Source organism: Ovis canadensis, chromosome 12 (genome assembly GCF_042477335.2).
Source record: "Ovis canadensis isolate MfBH-ARS-UI-01 breed Bighorn chromosome 12, ARS-UI_OviCan_v2, whole genome shotgun sequence".
Lineage (NCBI taxonomy): Eukaryota > Metazoa > Chordata > Mammalia > Artiodactyla > Bovidae > Ovis > Ovis canadensis.
The window spans coordinates 41538449-41564396 of NC_091256.1; the positions used below are offsets into that span (position 1 = coordinate 41538449).

The window sequence follows — 25948 nt, forward strand, 5'->3', positions numbered from 1 at the left end:
AAAATCACTGCAGATGGTGACTGCAGCCATGAAATTAGAAGATGCTTGTTCCTTGAAAGAAAGTTATGACCAACCTAGACAGCATATTGAAAAGCAGAGACATTACTTTTCCAACAAAGGTCCCTCTAGTCCAAGCTATGGTTTTTCCCATTCATGTATGAATGTGAGAGTTGGACTATAAAGAAAGCTGAGCACCAAAGAATTGATGCTTTTGAACTGTGGTGTTGGAGAAGAGTCTTGAGAGTCCCCTGGACAGAAAGGAGATCCAAACAGTCCACCTTTTTCCTAAAGGAAATCAGTCCTGAGTATTCATTGGAAGGACTGATGTTGAAGCTGAAACTCCATACTTTGGCCACCTGTTGAGAAGAATTGACTCATTTGAGAAGACCTCATGAGAAATGCTGGACTGAAAGAAACACAGCTGGAATCAAGATTGCCGGGAGAAATATCAATCACCTCACATACGCAGATGACACCACCCTTATGGCAGAAAGTGAAGGGGAACTCAAAAGCCTCTTGATGAAAGTGAAAGAGGAGAGTGAAAAAGTTGGCTTAAAGCTCAACATTCAGAAAACGAAGATCATGGCATCCGGTCCCATCGCTTCATGGAAATAGATGGGGAAACAGTGGAAACACGGTCAGAATTTATTTTGGGGGGGCTTCAAAATCACTGCAGATGGTGACTGTAGCCATGAAATTAAAAGACGCTTACTCCTTGGAAGAAAAGTTTTGACCAACATAGATAGCATATTCAAAAGCAGAGAGATTACTTTGCCGACTAAGGTCTGTCTAGTCAAGGCTATGGTTTTTCCTGTGGTCATGTATGGATGTGAGAGTTGGACTGTAAAGAAAGCTGAGTGCCGAAGAATTGATGGTTTTGAACTGTGGTGTTGCAGAAGACTCTTGAGAGTCCCCTGGACTGCAAGGAGATCCAACCAGTCCATTCTGAAGGAGATCAGCCCTGGGATTTCTTTGGAAGGAATGATGCTAAAGCTGAAACTCCAGTACTTTGGCCACCTCATGCGAAGAGTTGACTCACTGGAAAAGACTTTGATGCTAGGAGGGATTGGAGGCAGGGGGAGAAGGGGACGACAAAGGATGAGATGGCTGGATGGCATCACTGACTCGATGGACGTGAGTCTGAATGAACTCTGGGAGTTGGTGATGGACAGGGAGGCCTGGCGTGCTGCAATTCATGGGGTCACAAAGAGTTGGACACGACTGAGCGACTGAACTGAACTGAACTGAACTGATGCTGGAAAGGATTGAAGGCAGGAGAAGAGGGGGATGACAGAGGATGAGATGGTTGGATGGAATCGCCAACTCAATGAATATGAGTTTGAGTAAACTCTGGGAGTTGTTGATGGACAGGGAGGCCTGGCGTTCTGCAGTCCACGGGATGACTGAGTGACTGAATTGAAATTAGCACAGTCAAAGGCTTTAGCATAGTCAATGAAACAGAAATAGAATATTTTTCTGGAATTCATTTGCTTTCTCTATGATCCAACAACTGTTGGCAGTTTGATCTCTGGTTCCTCTGCCCTTTGTAGACCTAGCTTGTACATCTGGAAGTTCTTGTTTCAAGTACTGTTGAACAGTTGAAAGCATAACCTTTCTAGCATGAGAAGTGAGTGAATTTTTCATTAGTTTGTTCATTCTTCAGTTCTTCCCTTCTTGGAAATTGGGATGAAGGTTGACAGCTTCCAGTCCTGTGGCCACTGCTGGGTTTTTCAAATTTGGTGACCTTTTAAGTGCCATGCTTAGTCACTCAGTGTCTAAGTTGGATTGTAGCCCAACCTCTGTCCCTGGTGATTCTCCAGGCAAGAATACTAGAGTAGGTTGCCATGCCCTCCTCCAGGGCGTCTTCTCAGCCTAGTGATTGAACCCAGATCTCCTGCATTGCAGGCAGACTGTACTATCTGAGCCAACAGGGAAGCCCACTTTTATAGCATCATCGTTTAGCATTTTTAATAGCTGTGCTGGAATTTGATCACCTCTGCTAGCTTTATTGGCAGCAGTGCTGCCTAAGGCCCACTTGAGTTCACACTCCAGCATGTCTGGCTCTAGGTGAGTGACCAAACTGGGTCATTAATATCTTTTTTGTACATTTCTTCTGTGTATTCTTGCCGTCTCTTCTTGATCTATTCTGCTTCTATTAGTTCTTTACTATTTTGTCCTTTATTGTGCCCATCTTTGCATAACATGTTCCTTTGATATCTCCACTTTTCTTGAAGAAATCTCCAATCTTTCCCCTTCTGTTGCTTTCTTCCATTTCTTTGCATTGTTCATTGAAGAAGGCCTTCTTGGCTCTACTTGCTATTCTCTGAAACTCTGTCTACATTCGGTTGCGTATATCTTTCCCTTTGTCCCTTGCTTTTCACTTCTCTTCTTTCCTCAGCTATTTGTAAAGCCTCCTCAGACAACCGCTTTGCCTTCTTGCATTGCTTTTTCTTTGAGAGGGTTTTGGTCAGTGCCTCCTGTATAATATTACAAACCTCTCTCTATAGTTCTTCAGGCACTCTTTTATCAGATCTAATCCCTTGAATCTATTCATCACCTCCACTGTATAATCATTGGGGATTTTATTTATGTCATACCTGACTGGCCTAGTTGTTTTCCCTGTTTTCTTTAGTTTAAGCCTGAATTCTTTAGCTGGAAACTGACCACAGTCAGCTCTAGGTCTTGTTTTTGCTGACTGAGTAGTGCTTCTCCATCTTCAACTGCAAAAATATATAATCCATGTGGTTTTTTTATTGACCCGTTGGTGATGTCCATGTGTAGAACTGTCTCTTGTGTTGTTGAAAGAGGGTTTTGTTATGACTCTTCACAGAATTCTCTTGGCCTTTGCCCTGCTTCATTTTGTACTCCAAGGCCAAACTTGCCTGTTACTCCAGGTATCTCTTGATTTCCTGCTTTTGCATTCTAATCACCTATGATGAAAAGGACATCATTTTTTGGTGTTAATTCTAGGATGTCTTCTATGTCTTCATAGAACTGATCAACTTTAGCTTCTTCGCCATCAGTCGTTGAGGCATAGACTTGGTTTATTGTGATGTTGAATGGTTTGACTTGGAAATGAACCGAGATCATCCAGTTTTAATTTTCTTGGGGGGTTGCATCCAAGTACTGCATTTCGTATTCTTGATTTTGTATTGTTGATTATGAGGGCTAGTCCATTTATTCTATGTGATTCTTGACCACAGTAGTAGATACAATGGTTATCTGAATTAAGTTCACCCTTCATGGATCACTGCCTTGTCATGATGATGAGCTTGCATAACTCAGTGAAGCTATGAGCCATGCCTTGTAGGGCCACCCAAGATGGACAGGTCATAGTGGAGAGTTAGGAGAAAACGTGGTCCACTGGAGGAAAGAATGGCAAACCACTCTAGTATTCCTGCTGCAAAAACCCCATTAACTATGTAAAAAGGCAAAAAGATATGACACAAAAAGATGAGCCCCCCACACTGGATGGTGTCCAGTATGCTACTGGGGAAGAATGGAGGACAATTACTAGTAACTCTGGAAATAACGAAATGGCTCGGCCAGAGCAGAAATGAGGCTTAGTTGCGGATGTGTCTGGTGATGAAAGTAAAATCCGATGCTGTAAAGAACAGTATTGTGTAGGAACCTGGAATGTTAGGTCCATGAATCAAGGTAAATTGGACATGGCCACACAGGAGATGGCAAGAGTAAACATCAATATCTTAGGAGTCAGTGAACTAAAATGGATGAGAATGGGTGAATTTAATTCAGATCCTTATTAGTTATCTACTTTTTATATAGAAGTGTATATTTGTCAGTCTCAGTCTTCCAATTTATTTCTTTTATTTCTTAGAGACACCGGTTTCCTCAATATCCACATACAGCTGACCCTTGAATAATGCAGGTTTAAACTGTACAGGTCCGTTCATATGCAGTTTTTTGGTTTTTTTTCCCTTCACAAAATATAATCTACAGTGTTACATGGTCTGAGTTTGGTTGAATCATTGATACAGAACCTTGGATACATGGGCCACACTATAAAGTTATAAACAGATTTTTGCCTACATGCAGGGCCAACACCCCTACATCCTGCATTGGTTAGGAGTCAACAGTATAAATTTTTAACTTGTATACTAGAAGAACAATTAATTTTGCCTTACTTTTATTTCTTTTCCATACTTCAGTTGCATAGGCTATTGGAAAAACTAATTATGAGCCAACTTTTACTTAGAAGAGAGGACTTCACTTATGCTCCATGAATCACTTTCTCTGGGGCACTGAGCAAGCTGAGAAGTTTCTCTGAGTTGACTTTGTGTTCAATAACATATCTGAGTTTATACGAACAAGTGATAAGGGATCCCTTTTTCAGTTTTTTGCAGTGGGATCTAAAACTTCCATTTATTTTAGTATATAATAATATATCTTGTCTAGTTTAGAGGTAGCGTACTACTATTTGTCTCCTGAGGGGAAGAATAGATAAAAATTAATCACTTTGCTGTTATTGATACATTCCTAACGTATTTCTTTAGATTCTTTTTTATTCAGAAATTCTAGTTCTGGATGCACTCTTGAGATAATCAGTTTGCAAATAGAATGTTTGTATAGTCCGTGAAAGCTGTTTTCCTCTCTTTTCTACTCCTCTAAGATTATCATATTTGGCCTTACAATATGCCCAAATTTTGTCTTCAAATTTATTCTATATTTGTTGGTTATTCAAGAGGAAGAGAACCAATTAATTTGGAATTAGAAGGAAACTTAACTCATGTTCCATTGTAGTGCTGGCATTTCCTTTACATCATGTCTGTAAATGTATGTACCAGATTCTCCTTATGTCAAAAGACTGAGAACTCCACCGTCTCAGGGCATTTCTTTTGAATTTTGAGCTGTTGCCCCAAAGATCTTTACCTTTAGACAAAATCTGCCTGTCTCTACCTTCCATTCAGTATTTCTTGTTTTAGCCTCTGGAACTGCATAGAATAGGTGATCCTTTTTATTTAGGGGCTTCTAATTAATTCTGCTTTTTATTTGACCTGTACATTTCTGATTTTTTAAAGAAAAAATATGGGTTTTTCAATTAGAAATCATATGTTGATTTTTAAGAGAAAGAGAATGTTTTCTTGAACTGTCTGGTGGCTGTGTTTCTAATACTTATTTTCCTCTCCCTCTGCTGCCCTAGTGTTTTCTCTGTAGGGAAACCTTCAGTTCAGTGCAGTCGCTCAGTCGTGTCTGACCCTTTGCGACCCCATGAATCGCAGCACGCCAGGCCTCCCTGTCCATCACCAACTCCCGGAGTTCACTCAGACTCGCGTCCATCGAGTCAGTGATGCCATCCAGCCATCTCATCCTCGGTCGTCCCCTTCTCCTCCTGCCCCCAATCCCTCCCAGCATCAGAGTCTTTTCCAATGAGTCAACTCTTCTCATGAGGTGGCCAAAGTACTGGAGTTTCAGCTTAAGCATCATTCCTTCCAAAGGTTGATCTCCTTCAGATCTTCCAGGGTTGATCTCCTTCAGAATGGACTGGTTGGATCTCCTTGCAGTCCAGGGGACTCTCAAGAGTCTTCTCCAACACCACAGTTCAAAACCATCAATTCTTCGGCGCTCAGCCTTCTTCACAGTCCAACTCTCACCTCCATACATGACCACAGGAAAAACCATAGCCTTGACTAGACGGACCTTAGTCAGCAAAGTAATGTCTCTCTTCTGAATATGCTATCTATGTTGGTCATAACTTTTCTTCCAAGGAGTAAGCATCTTTTAATTTCATGGCTACAGTCACCATCTGCAGTGAATTTGGAGCCCAAAAAAATAAAGTCTGATACTATTTCCACTGTTTCCCCATCTATTTTCCATGAAGTGATGGGACCAGATGCCATGATCTTCGTTTTCTGAATGTTGAGCTTTAAGCCAACTTTTTCACTCTCCTCTTTCACTTTCATCAAGAGGCTTTTTAGCTCCTCTTCACTTTCTGCCATAAGGGTGGTGTCATCTGCATATCTGAGGTGATTGATATTTCTCCCGGCAATCCTGATTCCAGCTTGTGTTTCTTCCAGTCCAGCGTTTCTCATGATGTACTCTGCATATAAGTTAAATAAGCAGGGTGACAATATACAGCCTTGACGTACACCTTTTCCTATTTGAAACCAGTCTGTTGTTCTATGTCCAGTTCTAACTGTTGCTTCCTGACCTGCATACAGATTTCTCAAGAGGCAGGTCAGGTGGTCTGGTATACCCATCTCTTTCAGAATTTTCCAGAGTTTGTGATCCACACAGTCAAAGGCTTTGGCATAGTCACTAAAGCAGAAATAGATGTTTTTCTTGAACTCTCTTGCTTTTTCCATGATCCAGCAGATGTTGGCAATTTGGTCTCTGGTTCCTCTGCCTTTTCTAAAACCAGCTTGAACATCAGGAAGTTACTAGAATGCTATTACTCTGAACCTTACCCAACAGAGAAAAGTAGTAACTCTTCAAAGGCTCAGTGGTTCCTGTAATCAAAGACACCTTTTCTCTTGGATTCAGTTGACTTTTTTTTTTTTGAAACTTGAGAAGTTAAGTTTATTTATATAGTTATATGATGTGTAAAAATAACCCCAAACATTTAAATAACTCATATTAAAGAAGTTTTCTTTATGCATATCAAATTTTATGCATAAATTATTGAAGTACTTTGAATCATCTTGCTATTCATTTTGCTGAAAGTCTGTGCTAAAATTCATAAAAGTCTGTAGTTGAAAGCTATGGAGTGGGAAGGTGAGGTTTTAATACCTGCTACCAGGTTCATCACTGACCTTCTGGGTGTTTTGATTCTGCTGGTTATTTTTAAAAATTGAGATGAAACATTTTATATAGTTGGGGATATTTATTTGCAGGCAGCAGAAATAACCTCTGTACAACTTAGACAAGAAAAAAGGAAACCAGGAGATATCTGAGTAGCCAGGTCTAAGGAAAGCAGGATTCAAAAGCGCCCCAGGGACCTCATCCTTAGGAGTGTTCTTGCAGAAAGCATTCTCTCCCAATTTTGGTGGTAATTTTCCAGTTGGCTTGACAGACTTTGTGCCGGATATCTTTTGGCAGTTTGGAGCCTCTTCTATTTTCAAGCCTATTGGAAGTTGCTTTTGTTTTCTCCCACAAATATACTGATTTAATAAAATCTTCAAGCCTGTAGTATTTTTTTTTTTCTGATAATATTTTTGGTTTTGTTGTACCTTTCCAGGTTGGGGAGTGATGGTTAGTATTTCCTATTTCCTACTTATTCTGTCTTCATTTTTTTTTTTTTAATGAGGAGCGTAAAAGAGAATAAAAAGTTATACCACTGCAGTCAGTGTAAGCATTTAAAGCTATAAAATTTCCTTTAAGTATTACATTTTGAGTTAGATTACATTTTGAGTTTTTTTAAAATTATTTAGTCTATTTTCTAATTTTCATGACAATTCTCCTTTGATCATTGAATTATATAGAGGTAAGCTTTTAAATTTCCATAAATATGAGATTTTACTGGCTTGATTTTTGATGCTGATTTCTAATCTAATTCTTTTATTGTTGGAGAAAATTATATATATATATACATATATACATATATATACACACGTATATATACATATATACATATATATATACACACACACATATATATATATATATATATAATATTGATTGTTTGTAATTTTTGAGATTTGCTCTGTGTCCCAGTATGTGGGCATATGTTGTAAAAGGCCAGTGAGTGCCTGAAGAGAGTGTGTGAATACACGTGGGTATAAAAACTGCAAGGGTCTGTATTACATGAAATCAAATAAACTGTAGAGCTCCTTTTTCTTCATCTGCTTTATCTATGACTTCCTGAAAAAGACTTGTTATAGTGATAACTATTATGGTGATATACTGTTATGGTACTTAATATATTCCAGGTACTATTTTAAAGGCTTTACTTGTATTAATTTAATATGTATTCCTCATTTTTATCTTAGATCTATTACTTCTACTTTACATATTTTTAGACTGGGTACCCTTTTTGCTGGGTACTAATACCTGGTGGTTGGAATCTCTTAATCTTTGTGTATTGACTTATTCATCTCTAGTAATATTTTTAACTTGAACGTCTTTTTTTTTTCTGATGCTGATATAGTGACACAGGCTTTTTTTCTATTAGTATTAATTAAATTTTAATATTAATGTTACTATTTGCCCATCATATTCTTCTCATCCCAGATTTGTGTGTTCTTTTATTTGAAGCCTGTCTCATCAGTTGCCCATGGGTGGATTTTGCTTTGATCCAGTTTTGTCTAATAGTGGTAGTGGAGTATGATCATTAAAATCAAGGACCTTAAGGCCATATTGTTTGGATTCAGGTTGTTGTTTGGGATATTGATATCTGACAGCTATAATTCTATGCTTTGGGAAAGGCGGTGTTTTGACGTTGCTTTATTTAGACCTTTAACCTCTCCTCATGTTATATGCTCCGAATCTCACTCCTGCTCCCCTGTGAATGAGCTACCTGATATATTCATGTTTTGATTCTCTGTGGTTTTTGTTCTTACCCTTTCAGTGTCTCCCTACCGCATTGCACTTTTTGGTGTGTTTCCTTAGTCATCTACTTCTTATCTCCTGAAAATGTATTGAAGTAACTCTTAAATGAGCACAATAAAACTGTTTACTTACAGAATTGTCTGAGGTGAGTCAATAGATACACAGAAGTTTGAACCACAGCTGGCACATCAGAAGTGCTCGGAAAGATTGCTCTTGTTTCATCACTGGTATTAGTATTATAGTTTGACTTTTAATGCTCTTGGCCACCTTGAAAGTATCTAGAGTCCTGTCTGTTATTTATCACTATGAATTGCATCATCAGATTTATTGCTTTTATTTTATAATGTGGGCTTCCCTGGTGGCTTAGTGGTAAAGAATCTGCCTTCAGTGCAGGAGCTGCAGGAGGCGGGGGTTTGATCCTGGGTTGGGAAGATCCTGTGGAGAAGGAAATGGCAACCCATTCCAGTATTCTTGCCGAAAGAATCCCATGGGCAGAGGAGCTTGGCTGGCTACAGTCCATAGGGTTGTGGAGAGTCAGACATGACTGAAGTGACTTAGCATGCATGCACAGTCCTGTCATTTGTCACTACGAGTCTCATCATCAAATTTATTGTTTCATTTTATAATAACGTTTTTCTTTGTTTTGATTTTTTTCTTCCTCAGGCAACTAGGGGGACATAACTTTGGTGTATCTCAATTTAGCATGTTGAAAGTAGTAATTGAATTTAATGGAATTAAAACTCATTTCCTAGAAAGAGTATATTACAATTAACCTATATGATAAATTTAAACTTGGACAGTTTTTATATTTGAAAGGCATAGGATACTTTGAGTTAGCTGATAGACTCGATTCTGAATTTCTTATTCAGAGATTAAAAACTCTATTAAAGTGATTTTTTTTTTTTGCCTTAGTGGGAATCTCTGTATTTTCATTAAATTTATGTTAAAAAGAACATTAGTGGTGGGGATTGTTACACAACAATGTTCTTAATGCCACTTAATGAATGTTCTTAATGCCACTAAAACTATGCACTTCAAAATAAAGTGGCACATTTTATGTTACATATATTTTACCATAATTTTTAAAAAAGAATGCTAGTTACTTTTAAAAAATCACTAGTCTCACACTGAAAGAAGTTGTTCACCACTGTGGAAATTTAAGTCTCATGGACTATACAGATGGAGTGAGTGGAACATCTTGGTGTCAGCATGCTGACTTACATTTTCTTTCTTTCTTCAGCCATATATGATTCTCATTCGTTTCCTAATGTGAGCTTTATTTTTTAACTTTATTTTTATTCTTTAACAGGAAGGAAAAGCTGATGCGATGCTCTCAATGCCGAATCGCCAAATACTGTAGTGCTAAGTGTCAGGTAAGAATTCTGCTGTATATAAGTTCTCTACTCTTAAATTTGTTCTCCGTTATGCCTGTTGAACTATCTGTTTCATCATAATCTTTTATTTATTGTAACATTGTTTTCTTTCAACTTAAAAATCATATATGTATATGGCAAAATTATATATGTATAATATATAAACTCTATATAGTATATAAATATATACATGTATATGTGCGTATATATATGTATCTGACTCTTTGTGACCCCATGAATTGTAGCCCACTAGGTTCCTCTGTCCATGGAGTTTTCCAGGCAAGAATACTGGAGCAGGTTGCCATGTCTTTCTCCCAACCCAGGGATCTTCCCTGGATCTCTCTGATGCAGGGACCATACCTGCGTCTCTTGCATCTCCTGCATTGGCAGGAAGGTGCTTTTCCAGCTGAGCCATCTGCCAAGCTCATATATCATTGAAGAAAAGTTAAATGTTTACTCCTCTCCATCTTCTTGTCCTCTTGACCTCAATCCCATTTCTCAGAGCTGTTAAGTTTCTTGTGTAACTTTGAAGCATTTTTTTGTGCAAACCCATTCATGTATCTTTACCTTTTGTTTTAAAAAGCAGATACAGGTTATTCTGGCACAGATTCTTGTATACTTTGATTTGTCTTTTCATTTAATAATCTATCTAGAACAACTTTTGTTATCATTTTGTTTATTCTATTACACGAATATACCACAATCATAATTTCCCCACTAGTGAATGTATGATTTTTTCCCCCAATACTTGGTATTGCCAGTAGTGCTCCAATAAACGTCCTTTTGTGCACATTTTTGCACACTTGTGCAAATTAATTGTAGGACAAATTTTTCCACATTATATTGATTAGTAAAAGGATATATGTAGTTTGAATTTTTAAAGATAGTGCCTAGTGTGTTTCAAGAGTTTGAGTTAATTTGCAACAACTGACAGTCTATGAGAGTACTGCTGTTCACATCTTTGAAATTCTTTAAAGCATGTATAATTAACATTCAACATGACCTTTTCTTCTAACCTTATGATTAATCATTTAATAAGAAATTTAATTATGCTCTAATGAATTGTGTCATACTAAAAAGTGTTAATTGGAGGTTTTGTGTTTGTGTCACTTAACACCTACCCTCCATCCCTATATTTTGTTTCCTATTTTGGTGTGTGTGTGTATGTGTGTGTACCATACATGTATACACACACAAGTGAAAATTCCTCTTTTCCTTCTTTTAAATCTAGGCTGTGCTTATCTGAAGGATTTCTGTTATATCACTTTTTCCTTTAAAAATAATTTCTCCAGACTACAGATAGAGTGTTCTAAATGGAAAAGAAACCGAAACATACAAAAATTAGAGGACCCATTTTTTTTTTTAATTTTAGTTTTTTATTTTTTAAATTTTAAAATCTTTAATTCTTACATGCATTCCCAAACATGAACCCCCCTCCCACCTCCCTCCCCATAACAACTTTCTGGGTCATCCCCATGCACCAGCCCCAAGCATGCTGCATCCTGCGTCAGACATAGACTGGCGATTCAATTCACATGATAGTATACATGTTAGAATGTCATTCTCCCAAATCATCCCACCCTCTCCCTCTCCCTCTGAGTCCAAAAGTCCATTATACACATCTGTGTCTCTTTCCCTGTCTTGCATACAGGGTCATCATTGCCATCTTCCTAAATTCCATATATATGTGTTAGTATACTGTATTGGTGTTTTTCTTTCTGGCTTACTCAACATAATAAAAGCTATCTATGACAAACCCACAGCAAACATTATCCTCAATGGTGAAAAATTGAAAGCATTTCCCCTAAAGTCAGGAACAAGACAAGGGTGTCCACTTTCACCGCTACTATTCAACATAGTTCTGGAAGTTTTGGCCACAGCAATCAGAGCAGAAAAAGAAATAAAAGGAATCCAAATTGGAAAAGAAGAAGTAAAACTCTCACTGTTTGCAGATGACATGATCCTCTACATGGAAAACCCTAAAGACTCCACCAGAAAATTACTAGAGCTAATCAATGAATATAGTAAAGTTGCAGGATATAAAATCAACACACAGAAATCCCTTGCATTCCTATACACGAATAATGAGAAAGTAGAAAAAGAAATTAAGGAAACAATTCCATTCACCATTGCAACGAAAAGAATAAAATACTTAGGAATATATCTACCTAAAGAAACTAAAGACCTGTATATAGAAAACTATAAAACACTGATGAAAGAAATCAAAGAGGACACTAATAGATGGAGAAATATACCATGTTCATGGATTGGAAGAATCAATATAGTGAAAATGAGTATACTACCCAAAGCAATTTACAAATTCAATGCAATCCCTATCAAGCTACCAGCCACATTTTTCACAGAACTAGAACAAATAATTTCAAGATTTGTATGGAAATACAAAAAACCTCGAATAGCCAAAGCAATCTTGAGAAAGAAGAATGGAACTGGAGGAATCAACTTGCCTGACTTCAGGCTCTACTACAAAGCCACAGTCATCAAGACAGTATGGTACTGGCACAAAGACAGACATATAGATCAATGGAACAAAATAGAAAGCCCAGAGATAAATCCACACACATATGGACACCTTATCTTTGACAAAGGAGGCAAGAATATACAATGGAGTAAAGACAATCTCTTTAACAAGTGGTGCTGGGAAAACTGGTCAACCACTTGTAAAAGAATGAAACTAGATCACTTTCTAACACCGCACACAAAAATAAACTCAAAATGGATTAAAGATCTAAATGTAAGATCAGAAACTATAAAACTCCTAGAGGAGAACATAGGCAAAACACTCTCAGACATAAATCACAGCAGGATCCTCTATGATCCACCTCCCAGAATGCTGGAAATAAAAGCAAAAATAAACAAATGGGATCTAATTAAAATTAAAAGCTTCTGCACAACAAAGGAAACTATAAGCAAGGTGAAAGACAGCCTTCTGAATGGGAGAAAATAATAGCAAATGAAGCAACTGACAAACAACTAATCTCAAAAATATACAAGCAACTTATGCAGCTCAATTCCAGAAAAATAAACGACCCAATCAAAAAATGGGCCAAAGAACTAAATAGACATTTCTCCAAAGAAGACATACGGATGGCTAACAAACACATGAAAAGATGCTCAACATCACTCATTATTAGAGAAATGCAAATCAAAACCACAATGAGGTACCACTTTACACCAGTCAGAATGGCTGCGATCCAAAAATCTGCAAGCAATAAATGCTGGAGAGGGTGTGGAGAAAAGGGAACCCTCCTACACTGTTGGTGGGAATGCAAACTAGTACAGCCACTATGGAGAACGGTGTGGAGATTCCTTAAAAAATTGCAAATAGAACTACCTTATGACCCAGCAATCCCACTTCTGGGCATACACACCGAGGAAACCAGAATTGAAAGAGACACATGTACCCCAATGTTCATCGCAGCACTGTTTATAATAGCCAGGACATGGAAACAACCTAGATGTCCATCAGCAGATGAATGGATAGAGGACCCATTTTAATAATATTCTGCCATCAGTCCAATTAAATTATCTCAGAGGAAGCACTGAATCTCTCTGGGCCTTAGTTTCCTGTTTGTCCTGCTACTAAGAGCTCATATGTATTAGACATCTACTATATGCCATGCCCTATTGTATTCAATTTATTCTTAACAAGAATCTTCAAAGGACTAACTATTATTATTATGCTTATTTTACTATTAAGGAAATGGAGGTGTAAGAATGGCAAGCAGCCTGCCAAACATTCTACAGCTTGTAGGCTCTGCAGTTTGTTAAATGAATCCAGGTAGTCAGAATCCAAACTCTTAATGTCTCTTCTAACCCTAAATTTCATTCTTGCTCTAACATTCTGATTAGCTTTCCATTTTCTATTGTAATCTCCTTTTCATTCCTGGCCTTTATTTTATTTTTAATAAGGATGTACATCCTCATGAGTACATCCCCAAGGAATGCAAACAAAAAAAAAATACAAGAAATAGAAGGTTAGAAATAACATTTTCCTAATAAAAATAAGGAACATGAAAATCAATTGAATGTGCTATACCTCATTTTGTAAACCAAAAATTCTATCAGAATTTTAAAGAGGTCAGAGTTGTATAAGATCATCAGCGATAATAGCAACAAAAAGCGAAATATGAAAACAAATCCACCCCTTTTCTGCAAGATATATTCTGGAAAGACTGTCCGTGGTGATGGTTTAGATATTTTATTCGTGTGAAACTGAGCTACATGTTTCAGGGAACTTCAAGTTAAGAAGACTCCATCTAGAACCAATGAGTTATCATGTTACTTGATACAGATTTTCTCGCTAAGCTTCCTTTCTGTTCTCAATGACCTGAACATTTGCTTTTATTTCCCCTTGTTTTTATGAATGTTTTCCCCAGTGCTACTCCCTCCTTTTATAGTACATTCAAGAAACAGAAAAGCAAAACCCATTATCTGGTTAGAATGAGTAGAGGAAGTCTGGTGGGTAGGTTTGTCATTTTGATTCATTATAGTGCATGTATTTTTACCACATATATTAGCTGTTTACTGTAGCATTAATAATAGTGTCATCGTCAGATACTGTAGAAGGCAATAGGAAAATAGCTAGTAAGATGAAAGATACCATCTATAACACAGTTAGTGCATATGCTTGTGTGTGTGTGTCGGGGGGCGGGGGGCGGTTATGGAGTGTGTGCACAAAGGTGGTGTGGGAGTCGGAGAATGGCCGGAACACATGCATTTAAACTGCTCTGTTAAACTCACCCTTAAGGTACAACATTAAACACTGTAATTATTGCGGATACCTTCAAAGGAGCACAAAATTAAACTGACAACTGAACTATGAACTGTAATGAACAAGAGTACTTGGAATGGAAATTGATAGAGAAGATGTGAATTCATAACATAAAATCTATAATACGTTTACCCGAGGGGGACATAACTTTTGTTCACAAGCTTAGCATTTGATGTGTGTGGCCATTGCATCAGTGAGTTGTCTACAGGAGGCTGAGGTGTTACTGGGTGTAATGTTCCCTGAGTCCATAAGAAAGATATCAGTGGCATCAGTTTTCAGACCTCATTTTTAAACATAAGTGAAACCGGGATGCATTTGCATTATAAAAGTTAGCACACTATAGACTGAAAGTGAAAGTGAAGTCACTCAGTCGTGTCTGACTCTTTGCGACCCCATGGACTGTAGCCTACCAGGCTCCGCCCTAGAGTACTGGAGTGGGTTGCCATGTAAAACGTGTTCTTCCTCTAGTGTTCTTCCCCCATTCCTACTTCTGTTTTTCAGAGGTAATCTCTTTGTGTTTGTTTTGTGAGTGGAAGATATACATGAAAACTGTTACTATATGTTTCATACATAGTATACACATATGTACATATTTACTGCTGTGTCAGAAATGTTTATATTCTTCTGTGTAGACTCTGTTATGGGGTGTCAGATATTGTAGTAGGTGGGCTGTGGCTTATATATGGGATCCAGTTTTATTTCTATATTGGCATAATCAGAATATCACTGATGGTTATGAGTCAAAGAGGAAGAGCAAGCTAAGTTTTCTTACAAAAATTCTCAAAATTTGTAGAGAATTTGTATCAATTCTCAAAAATTGATAGCAAATAAACCAGTTTCAGACAGGTTCACCAGTTATTACTTCATCTCTGTTGGATTTAATTTGATTCACAATATGTACATTTCTAATTGAATTAAGTGCTGAGCAAAATAAGCACTAGGTACCACGTCAAACTGCAGTTTATCTACTTTTTAAAAGTACTATATTAGCAGGAAGAGGCTCTATTTTATGTTGGTAATTATAGACCTCTTTAAAAATGTGAATAATATTTTTGAGTTTGCATTTGATGTTTAGTTGTAGAATGATTTGATTCGTTTTTGATGAATCCCACATTCGTGAGCACTTAGCAGGGTGATTTAATGAGTTGTCACACCCAAAATGATGATAATGAAGAAAGCCGAACTGGACTTCAGGCTGCTAGGATATGCACTGGGTGCTCTGTAGAGAAGTTGACTTCATGTCTAATTGTGAACAGAAAAAGAATACTGTATAAAGGTTACAATTATTTGATCATGTTTAACTTTAGATTTCTACAGCATTCTGCGGGCTTGAGCTTTTCTTATCTCACTCTATGTTTTGCCCGTGGAATGATGCCCTCTACTCCCATGGCTTCGATTGGCATCTCTGTGTTAATTTTTCTCAGAACTCCATCTCCAGCCTCTTCCTTTCTCCTGAGCACCAGACCCACATCTTCCAGGCACCTCTGCTTGGTGTCTCAAATCTTGTGTATCTATACCTGAGGGCGTTATCTTCCCCAGACCTGCTTTACTCTGTGTTTTTCTACCTTAGTAAATAATCTCACCAACCACTCAGCAGTCCCAGGTGCCACGGTGTCATCCTCTCTGATTTACATTCTTCTTAACCCCGCATCCCATTCCCCACCATGTTCTGCTTATTCTTCCACCTGAAGCTCTGCACTGGCTCACTTCTCTCTAGCTTCTCTACAACTACTCTTGTGCACGTTACCATGATCTCTTTCCCAAGGTTATCTGCAGTCTTTAATCTGCCAGCTTCTATTTTCTACACAGGAACCAGAGTGATTTTTTTTTTCCCTAGAGAAAGTGTTAGTTGCTCAATTGTGTCTGACTCTTTGAGACTCCATGGACTGCAGCCTGCCTGGCTCCTCTGTCCATGGAATTCTCCAGGCAAGAATACTGGAGTGGGTAGCCAATCCCTTCTCCAGGGGATCTTCCTGAGCAAGGGATCAACTGGGGACTTCTGCATTGCAAGCAGATTCTGTACTCTCTGAGCCACCAGGGAAATGCCAGCATAGTCTCTCACTCACCAGTTTTAGACCCTGGCCCTCCTTTTCCTCAGGGTGAAATTCAAACTCACAGACTTTACCATGTTTTTACTTCAGGGCCTTTGGCTATGGAAGTTCCTGGACCTAGACCAGAAGTCTCCCCCTAGCTACTGAATTTCTATTTATCCTTTAGAACTTGGATTAAATGTCACTCCCTTCTTTCCTAACCCCCTGAAACTAGTTTGTGTTCTTTCTTTATCATACAGAAAACTAATTGTGTTAATTTAGGGGTTTAAGTTCCTGTGTCTAGTTAGACGTCAGGCTCCTTGAGGGTGTGCTCTATGCTGCAGATGTAGTATGATTTGTTGAGTGATTGAATGATTGAATGAATACCTTTCATTAGTGATAATTGTTGAGTTAGATTTTAAAAATTACAGCATCTCTAAATAACCTATCTGTAGTAATATTTCTTTCTAAATGGAAATATAAATAACATTTAATGCTGTGTTAATTTTAGATATACAACATAATGATTTGATAGGTATATATTTGATAGATCATCACAATAAGTTTAGTTAACATCCATCACCACATGTAATTATCATGTTTTTTATTGTGATGAGAACATTTTTTAAGATTATTCTTTTATCACTTTCAGATATACAATACAGTATTGTTAACTATAGTCACTATCCTGTATGTTACATCCCAGGAATTATTTAATTCTTATAAAGTGGAAATTTGTATCACTTGACCATCTTTACCTCCTCCCCAGTCTCCTGCCTCTGGTAAATACCTACCTATTTGTTTTCTGTAAGTTTTCTTTTTTTTTTTTTTTTTTTTACTCCATGTACAAGTGAGACATAGTAATATTTTTTGATTCACCAGTATAGATATTATCTGTTAACTTTCTGCTCTGATGGACAGGGAATGTAGCTTACCTTTTCAAGAAGAATAGGTAAGCTTACCTTACCTATGCAAGAAGACAGACAGGCATCTCCTTCCTGTCCTTCTTCTTGCATAGCTATATCAGGATCCTCCATTCTTCCAGAGTTTATCCAACAGATATTCACTGAGTATCTGCTAGCTAGTCACTGTTGTAAATTGGAATTAGAGTGGTGGGCAGTTAGCAGTGAACAAGTAAACAAGGCCCTATCTTTTATAAAGTTTATAGGGGTGAGGAGACAGTAACAAATGCCGTGATTGTATTAATATAAGTGAGTATGATTTGGCTGAGTATTAACTTGCCATTGCATGGCTGGTTACAAAGGGACTTCCTGTAGAGGTGACATCTGGCCTGGAATCTAAAAGTACCTAGTTTTGGAAACGTCTGGGAACAGATTTCTTTTTTTTAATTAATTTATTTTAATTGGAGGCTAATTACTTTACAATATTGTAGTGGTTTTTGCCATACATTGATATGAATCAGCCATGAGCAGATTTTTTTAATGTAAAAGGAATAGCGAATGTAAAGGCACTGAAGTAGGAAAAAGCTTGTTATCTTAGAGAAATGAAAAGAAGCTGGATGTAAACAGCTTCACAAATTCATATAAAAAAATGAAAATGATCTCTTATACATATATAAAAATAGCCTCCCAACCACTATTACAAAGGATTTCCAACACCAAGAGTGAACCCTAGTGTACACTGTGGCCTTTGAGTAGTAATGTTGTGTCAACATAAGTTCATCAGTTTTAACACATGCACCACTGTGATGGGGATGTTGGTAACAGAGGAGGCTATATGTGCCTAGGGGCAAATGATACATGGGAACTTTATATACTTTCCTCTCAATTTGCTGTGAACTTAAAACTGCTCTAAAAACTAAGATCTTAACAAAATTAATTGTATGGGAAAAAAAGCAGTTGGAGGTGAGACCAGTGAGTTAAGACTTGAAGGACTTGATCATTCATTCATCTATTAATTTACTCAGCAAATAGTAGTGCTGATGGCAGGACTTTTCTTGACTCTGACACTGAATTTTTTTTTTTGCCACCTTATTTATTTTTAATTGAAAGATAATTGCTTTACAGAATTTTGTTGTTTTCTGTCAAACATCAGCCATAGGTGTACCCATGTCCCCTCCCTCCAGAATCTCCCTTCCATCTCCCTGACAGAGTATTCTTGAACAAGACGCAGAAAATCCTTGCCTTTATGGAGCTTTCATTTTCCTTGTGAGACAGATATATAATACTGTCTTATTTTTATGCATAAAATAAAGGGGGTAAGAGAAAATGATAGGGATTGGGAGTCTATTTTGATATAAGTATGTATGTATGTATATACATATACACATATATACATACACCTATCTATATTTATCTTCTCTCTATATATCTAATATATAATACTGAAAAAGAGATATATTCATATATGTCTATAGGGAGATAAATATTTCTCTATCTAAGACCTCTCAGGAGTTGAGTGGAGACCTAAAAGAAGTAATCAAGACATGTGAATATTGGAGAAAGAAATTTCAGGTTGGATGTACATCAAACATAAAAGCAGGAGTGAATATGGTGTGTTCAGTGAAGGACAGGAAGGCCAGTATAGTGAACCAGAGTGAACAACAAAGAGAGTTTTATAGGAGATAAGATTAGAGAGATAGGAGGAGTCAGGTTATGAGGCCATTGTTTTCTATGGCTAAAAATAAGCATTTTGTTTTCTGTGTGATGAGCTGCTACTGTAGGGTTCTGAGAAGGGAATGGGGATTAGTATTATGGTCTGATTGAAATTTTAAAGTAATTTTTCTGGCTGCTGTGGGAACAGGATATAGGAGGCAGGGGTAGAGACAGAGGAACCAGTTAGAGGTTTTTCTACAGTTGATTATAGTAGTCTGGTTTCTGTATGATGGTTGATAGGACTAGAGTAGTAACAGCAAAGAGAACTGGTTAGATTTGCGATATCTTTTGAAGGACTGACTGGGAACTGACTGAGTTTGCTCATGGATGCTCATTCATTCATATATTCATTCAAGTTGAGAACTCAGCATGTCAGGCATTGGTCTAGTCAAGAGCTCTGATGGCTTGGGTTAGAGTGGTAGCAGTAGAGGTGGTAAGAAATCATTGACCTTGAGACATTTTGCAGGTGTAGCTAAAAGAATTTGTCGATAGATTAGATGTAAGAGGTTAGACAGAAAGAACAGTCAGACATATGACTTTTAAGTTTCTGGCTGGAACAACGATGGGTGAATGTGGTGCTAATTAGTGACTTACAGAAATCTTTGTGAAGAACAGGTTCTAAGGGGAGAATTATACACATGTTTAGTCTGTACCCATTAAACATCTGCATGGAGGTACTGAATAGGCAACTGGAATAGGCAAACTGGCTCAGATTGCGGGGGATTAGACTGTATGAAAAAGTTGTAGGGGAAGTGAACATGGAGATGGGAAAGAGAAGAATCAAGAATGACTCCTTCGCTTTTGGCTTTAAAAATTGGGTAGATGATTCTCTTTACTGACATGGGGAAGCGAGTGTAATAGGCCCAGTTTTAGGTGGAAAAAAAAATCTGCTCTTGCTGTGTTAGCATTGTGATAACTATTATATGTTTATTAGGTTAAATTCTTTTTCTTGTAACTTTAAATGTCGTGTGCAAGCCCCCATCCATGTTTTATCAATTCTAAACAGTATCTCTTGATTCCCTGCGTTAAAGGTGAAGATGCTAATATTCCCACTCTCTCCTCATCTCTGTCACTCCATTTTCCATAGTTTGCTAGTTGTACCTTTGCTCTTATGTTTTCAAGGTTAATGATAATTGCATGCTGTTCTAGAACCCGAAGTTTAAATTTAAGCATTAATTTTAAAAATTCAAAATCAATAAAAAGTTACAAATAAGTGATTTCAAAATATCGCTTTCTAGATTTAGATTCTGTGCAATCCTACTCAAAGTCCCAAAGATTGATAGCTGATTAAAATTTATGTGTTAATGCGGAAGACTTAAACTGAGTCCTTTATTAAAAGGAGAGCAAAGTTTCAGGGTGTAGACCGCTTGATTTAAACATGCTAAAGCTGCAGTAATGACGACGATGGTTTTAGGATAGACATACAGCACAATGAATAGAAGAGAGAGTTCAGGAATAGGCCCTGTTCTGTGTGCTTTTTGTGATAGGTAGTTGTGGCCACAAGAGGGGACTTGGAGAGGCTCAGGAAAAACAGTTTATTACACTCATATATCTAGAAACAGGAGCATGAATTGCCACACGGGATCAAATGGGGGGAGCCTCAGAGTGGTTAGGAGGCAGAAAGGAGAAGAGGGGGGAAATTAGAGGCTAGCGCCTTTAGTAAGGTTTCCGCAGGAAGGGCCAGGAAGGGTGAGATAAACAGTTTCAGACTGGCTAATTTGAATAATTCCAGGGAGATTTGAGCTATAGGAGTGGTCGCTAGTGGCCCACCTGACTCTGAATTTTAAAGCAGATGGACGAAGTAGGTCTCTGATTGGTTAGTCTGCATATCAAAGGCATGCTACCTGCTGAGCCTTTTGCTGTCTATTTCTAGGTGGTACTAGTGGTAAAGAACCCACCTGCCAATGCAGGAGACATTAGAGATGTGGGTTCTATCCCTGGATCAGGAAGATCCCCTGGAGGTGGGCATGGCAACCCACTCCGGTATTCTTGCCTGGCAAATCCCATGGACAGAGGAACCTGGTGGGCTACAGTCCATAGCATCACACAGAGCTGGACATGACTGAGGTGACTTAGCACTCATGCACAAGAATTGTCTAGCTCTGGAATGGGTAACCTCTCTCCAGCCAGAAAGGTTTTTAAGATGTCAAAACATCATAATATATAGAAAAAATTTAAAAACAAATACAATCCCACACATGTATAGCCAGTTTATTTTCTGCAGAGGTGCCAAGGTAATTCAGTGTAGAAAGGATAGTCTTCTGTGTGTGTGGGTGTGGGTATCTGATTTAAGTTTTTTAATCCTAATATTGAAAACAAGCTGAAATAAATGAATTCAAGCATTCATCAAAATGAAAAGATATACCACATAAAGAATTAATCAGGAAGGATGATCTTTAACAAATAGTGACAGATATGCATATGGAGAAGAATTGATATATATTCAGCACCCCCTCCCCTGCCAAAGTCTCATAGTAGATTACCAGGTTAAATGTAAAAGCCAGAGGTATAAAACTTATAGAAGAAAACTTAGGAGAAAAATCTTTGAATTTCCTAGGTCAAGTTTCTCAGGCTGGACACAGAAAGCACTAACTATATAAGACATACGGATAAAGTGGACTAGAGCAAAGTTGAAAATGAAAAGGCAAGCCACAAGCTGGGGAAAATGTTTGTAATTCATATATATCCGACCAAAGAGTTGTATCTATAATTTTTAAACAGTGCTTGCAATTCAACAGTAAGATAATACAGAAAAGTGGACAAAAGATTTGAATAGACACTTCAGTGAGATTTACAGAAAAAAGGCTTAATATCATTAGTCATCAGAGAAATGAAAATGAAAAGCACAATGAGATACCGTTACATACCCACTACTACTACTGCTACTACTACTACTAAGTTGCTTCAGTCGTGTCTGACTCTGTGCGACCCCATAGAGGTCCCTGGAGTGGGGTGCCATTGCCTTCTCTGATGTACCCACTAGAATGGCTAAAATGGTAAAGACCGATGATACCAAGTGCTAATAAGGAAGTAGAACAACTGGAACCTCATACTCTGCTGGTGGGAATGTGAGATGTTACAACTGCTTTGGAAAACTGCTTCTAAAAGTGTTAAATGTATACTTACCGACTAACCTAGCATTCTGCTCCTAGGTAGGTGTGTGTGTATTTGTATTTGCGTGTGCGTGTGTGCATATACATAGATACACACGTAATTTACTATTTCTCAGCCATCAACAAGAGCTGGTGATGCATGTAGCAACATGACTGAATCCCAGAAACATTTTACAGAGGCAATAAAGCCAGATGGAGAGTAGTAGTGTGTTCTGGAACAGACACAAATAGTCTGTAATAATGGAGACCATATCTCTGGTTGTTGGGGATGGAGGGCTTGAATGTGAAGGCCCACAAAGGAACTTTTGGGAGTAATAACATTCTATATCTTAATTTTGGTGTTATTCACATCAAACTATACTCTTAAGTGGACACATTTTATTGTAATATAATTATATCTTAATGTATTCTTGGCACCCTACTCCAGTATTCTTGCCTGGAAAATCCCATAGGCGGAGGAGCCTGGTGGGCTGCAGTCCATGGGGTTGCTAAGAGTCGGACATGACTGAGCGACTTCCCTTTCACTTTTCACTTTCATGCATTGGAGAAGGAAATGGCAACCCACTCCAGTGTTCTTGCCTGGAGAATCCCAGGGACGGCAGAGCTGGGTGGGCTGGCGTCTATGGGGTCGCACAGAGTCGGACACAACTGAAGTGACTTAGCAGCATCAGTAACAATGCATTCTTTAAAAAATATTGCTCACTCCACAACTATTAAGCATGCATAGATCTTATTTCTTCCTCTCTAATAAAGTGACCACAACCATAAGCCACTCAAAGAATGAGACTGCTGTTTGAGGAAACACTTATAAGGGAGTGAGCATGAGGGAAGGAAGACCAAGCAGAAAGTAAAAGCAGTGATCTGGATCAGAGATAATTTTAGCATTGCATTCAAGTTTACAACTTACTCAAAATCATGCCAGTAGTAAGGAGATGTTTTGGGACTCTCTTGTATACACTTCTGGTTAATACTTTCTTTTTCAGTCACTTCTTAATCCCATTCTCTGCCCCATACATTGTCTTCAATTCTGGATTCTTATTTGAGTTCTGCTTGACAGGAGTTGAAGATTTTGAAGGTAACTAACTCGTGAACTTCCTGATGTTCAAGCTGGTTTTAGAAAAGTCAGAGGAACCAGAGATCAAATTGCCAACATCCGCTGGATCATGGAAAAAGCAAGAGAGTTTCAGAAAAACATCTATTTCTGCTTTAATGACTATACCAAAGCCTTTGACTGTGTGGATCACAATAAACTGTGGAAAATTCTGAAAGAGATGGGAATACCAGACCACCTGACCTGCCTCTTGAGAAATCTGTATGCAGGTCAGGAAGCAACAGTTAGAACTGGACACGGAACAACAGACTGGTTCCAAATAGGAAAAGGAGTACGTCAAGGCTGTATATTGTCACCCTGCTTATTTAACTTCTGTGCAGAGTACATCATGAGAAACGCTGGACTGGAAGAAACACAAGCTGAAATCAAGATTGCCGGGAGAAATATCAATCACCTCAGATATGCAGATGACACCACCCTTATGGCAGAAAGTGAAGAGGAACTAAAATGCCTCTTGATGAAAGTGAAAGAGGAGAGTGAAAAAGTTGGCTTAAAGCTCAACATTCAGAAAAAGAAGATCATGGCATCCGGTCCCATCACTCCATGGGAAATAGATGGGGAAACAGTGGAAACAGTGTCAGAATTTATTTTGGGGGGCTCCAAAATCACAGCAGATGGTGGCTGCAGTCATGAAATTAAAAGACGCTTACTCCTTGGAAGAAAAGTTATGAGCAACCTAGATAGCATATTCAAAAGCAGAGACATTACTTTGCCGACTAAGGTCTGTCTTGTCAAGGCTATGGTTTTTCCTGTGGTCATGTATGGATGTGAGAGTTGGACTGTGAAGAAGGCTGAGCCCTGAAGAATTGATGCTTTTGAACTGTGGTGTTGCAGAAGACTCTCGAGAGTCCCTTGGACTGCAAGGAGATCCAACTAGTCCATTCTAAAGGAGATCAGTCCTAGGTGTTCTTTGGAAGGAATGATGCTAAAGCTGAAACTCCAATACTTTGGCCACCTCATGCGAAGAGTTGACTCATTGGAAAAGACTCTGATGCTGGGAGGGATTGGGGGCAGGAGGAGAAGGGGACGGCCGAGGATGAGATGGCTGGATGGCATCACTGACTCGATGGACGTGAGTCTGAGTGAAGTCCAGGAGTTGGTGATGGACAGGGAGGCCTGGCGTGCTGCGATTCATGGGGTTGCAAAGAGTTGGACACAACTGAGTGACTGAACTGAACTGAACTCAAAAACTTACCAGCCACTTTGAGGCAGCCTCATTTGTCCTGTTTCTTTAGCCTGTCCTCTTACCCTCACTTTCTGACTTAAAGAAAAGAGGTTAAACCCTTCATCCACTGATGGCCCTTCTGGTTTACTTTGGGAGTTAAAAACTTGATAGATTACTTGTGTTGGGGAGATAAAATGCATGTGCCCATCTGCCATGTTCCACTAGAACTCAGCATTGACATTTCAATTAATCTAGCATGGAGATTTCTTTCAAGGAAAATTGGAAGTGTGTAGAGAACTATTTATTTTGCCCTTCCAGATAAAATGTGTCTATTGCACCATTCCATCTTGATATGACCTCTCAGTAGGTCAGAGGTTGGCAAACTTTTTTGGTGGAGGGCCAGATAATAAACATTGTTTATTTTTTATAAATGATAAAAGATCTATGATTTTGTAATATCCATTCCTAACAAATATGTGAATTATGTCAAAAGGGCATGAACCTCCTTGTGCGTGCTTTGTGGATTGTAAGATTTCTGTCACAGTTCTTCAACTCTGTTGTTGTAGTATGAAAAGAGCGAGTGTAAGCTGTGAATGTGGCTGTTTCAACAAAACTTTCCAAAAGTAGGTGTCAGAATGGATTTGACCTGAACCTGTTATTAGATGGTGATTGACTTACTTTGGGACACATGTTGTTATTTATTATGACGTTCCTTAATTAACCTGGAGACTGTAATCCCCATTTTCCTAAGGAGTAATTATTTATTAATTTTGTCAACTTTTTGCCCTGTAACCATCCTCTTGCCTTACTCTGTCTTTATATTTGGCCCTATCTGTCTAATTTGATTAAGGCAGTGGGAAGACACTCTTGTTCTACGTTTGATGCAGTATCCAGAAAGCTTTTAAAGTGGTAAGTCTAATGTCTATCACGAGGTCTCTAGCGTGCTCTAAGGAGAATTTATGCAAGATTTTAATCAATACCTGTCAGTCAACTGTAGCTTGTTACACAGACTGCTTAGCTTTCCAGTTTTCTTTTCCCAGATTCCAGCTTTTCAGGTCTTCAGACATCTGTCAACCTGCAGTTCATTAGTGTACCACATTTGAAGTGTGAAGAAGGTATTATTTATTTGCCATTAAGAGGTTACAAGTGAATGGAATACTGTTGGGTCCTCTTTCTTTCCTGCAAGTCACATGGCAACTCAGATATCCTAAGTTTGCTCATGGGAGACAAACTGTAGATGATTG

The 25948-nt window shown here is 38.2% G+C and overlaps 1 protein-coding gene across 3 annotated transcripts in view; it reads left to right on the forward strand.

The window, feature by feature from the left end:
• Window positions 1-25948, forward strand: part of SMYD3 (SET and MYND domain containing 3) — a 756573-nt gene that overhangs the window by 160036 nt on the left and 570589 nt on the right. For all 3 annotated transcript variants that reach the window (XM_069545497.1, XM_069545498.1, XM_069545499.1), the window contains one exon: window positions 9815-9878. In XM_069545497.1, the coding sequence (XP_069401598.1) occupies window positions 9815-9878 (64 nt within the window). The remainder of the gene's footprint in view (window positions 1-9814; window positions 9879-25948) is intronic.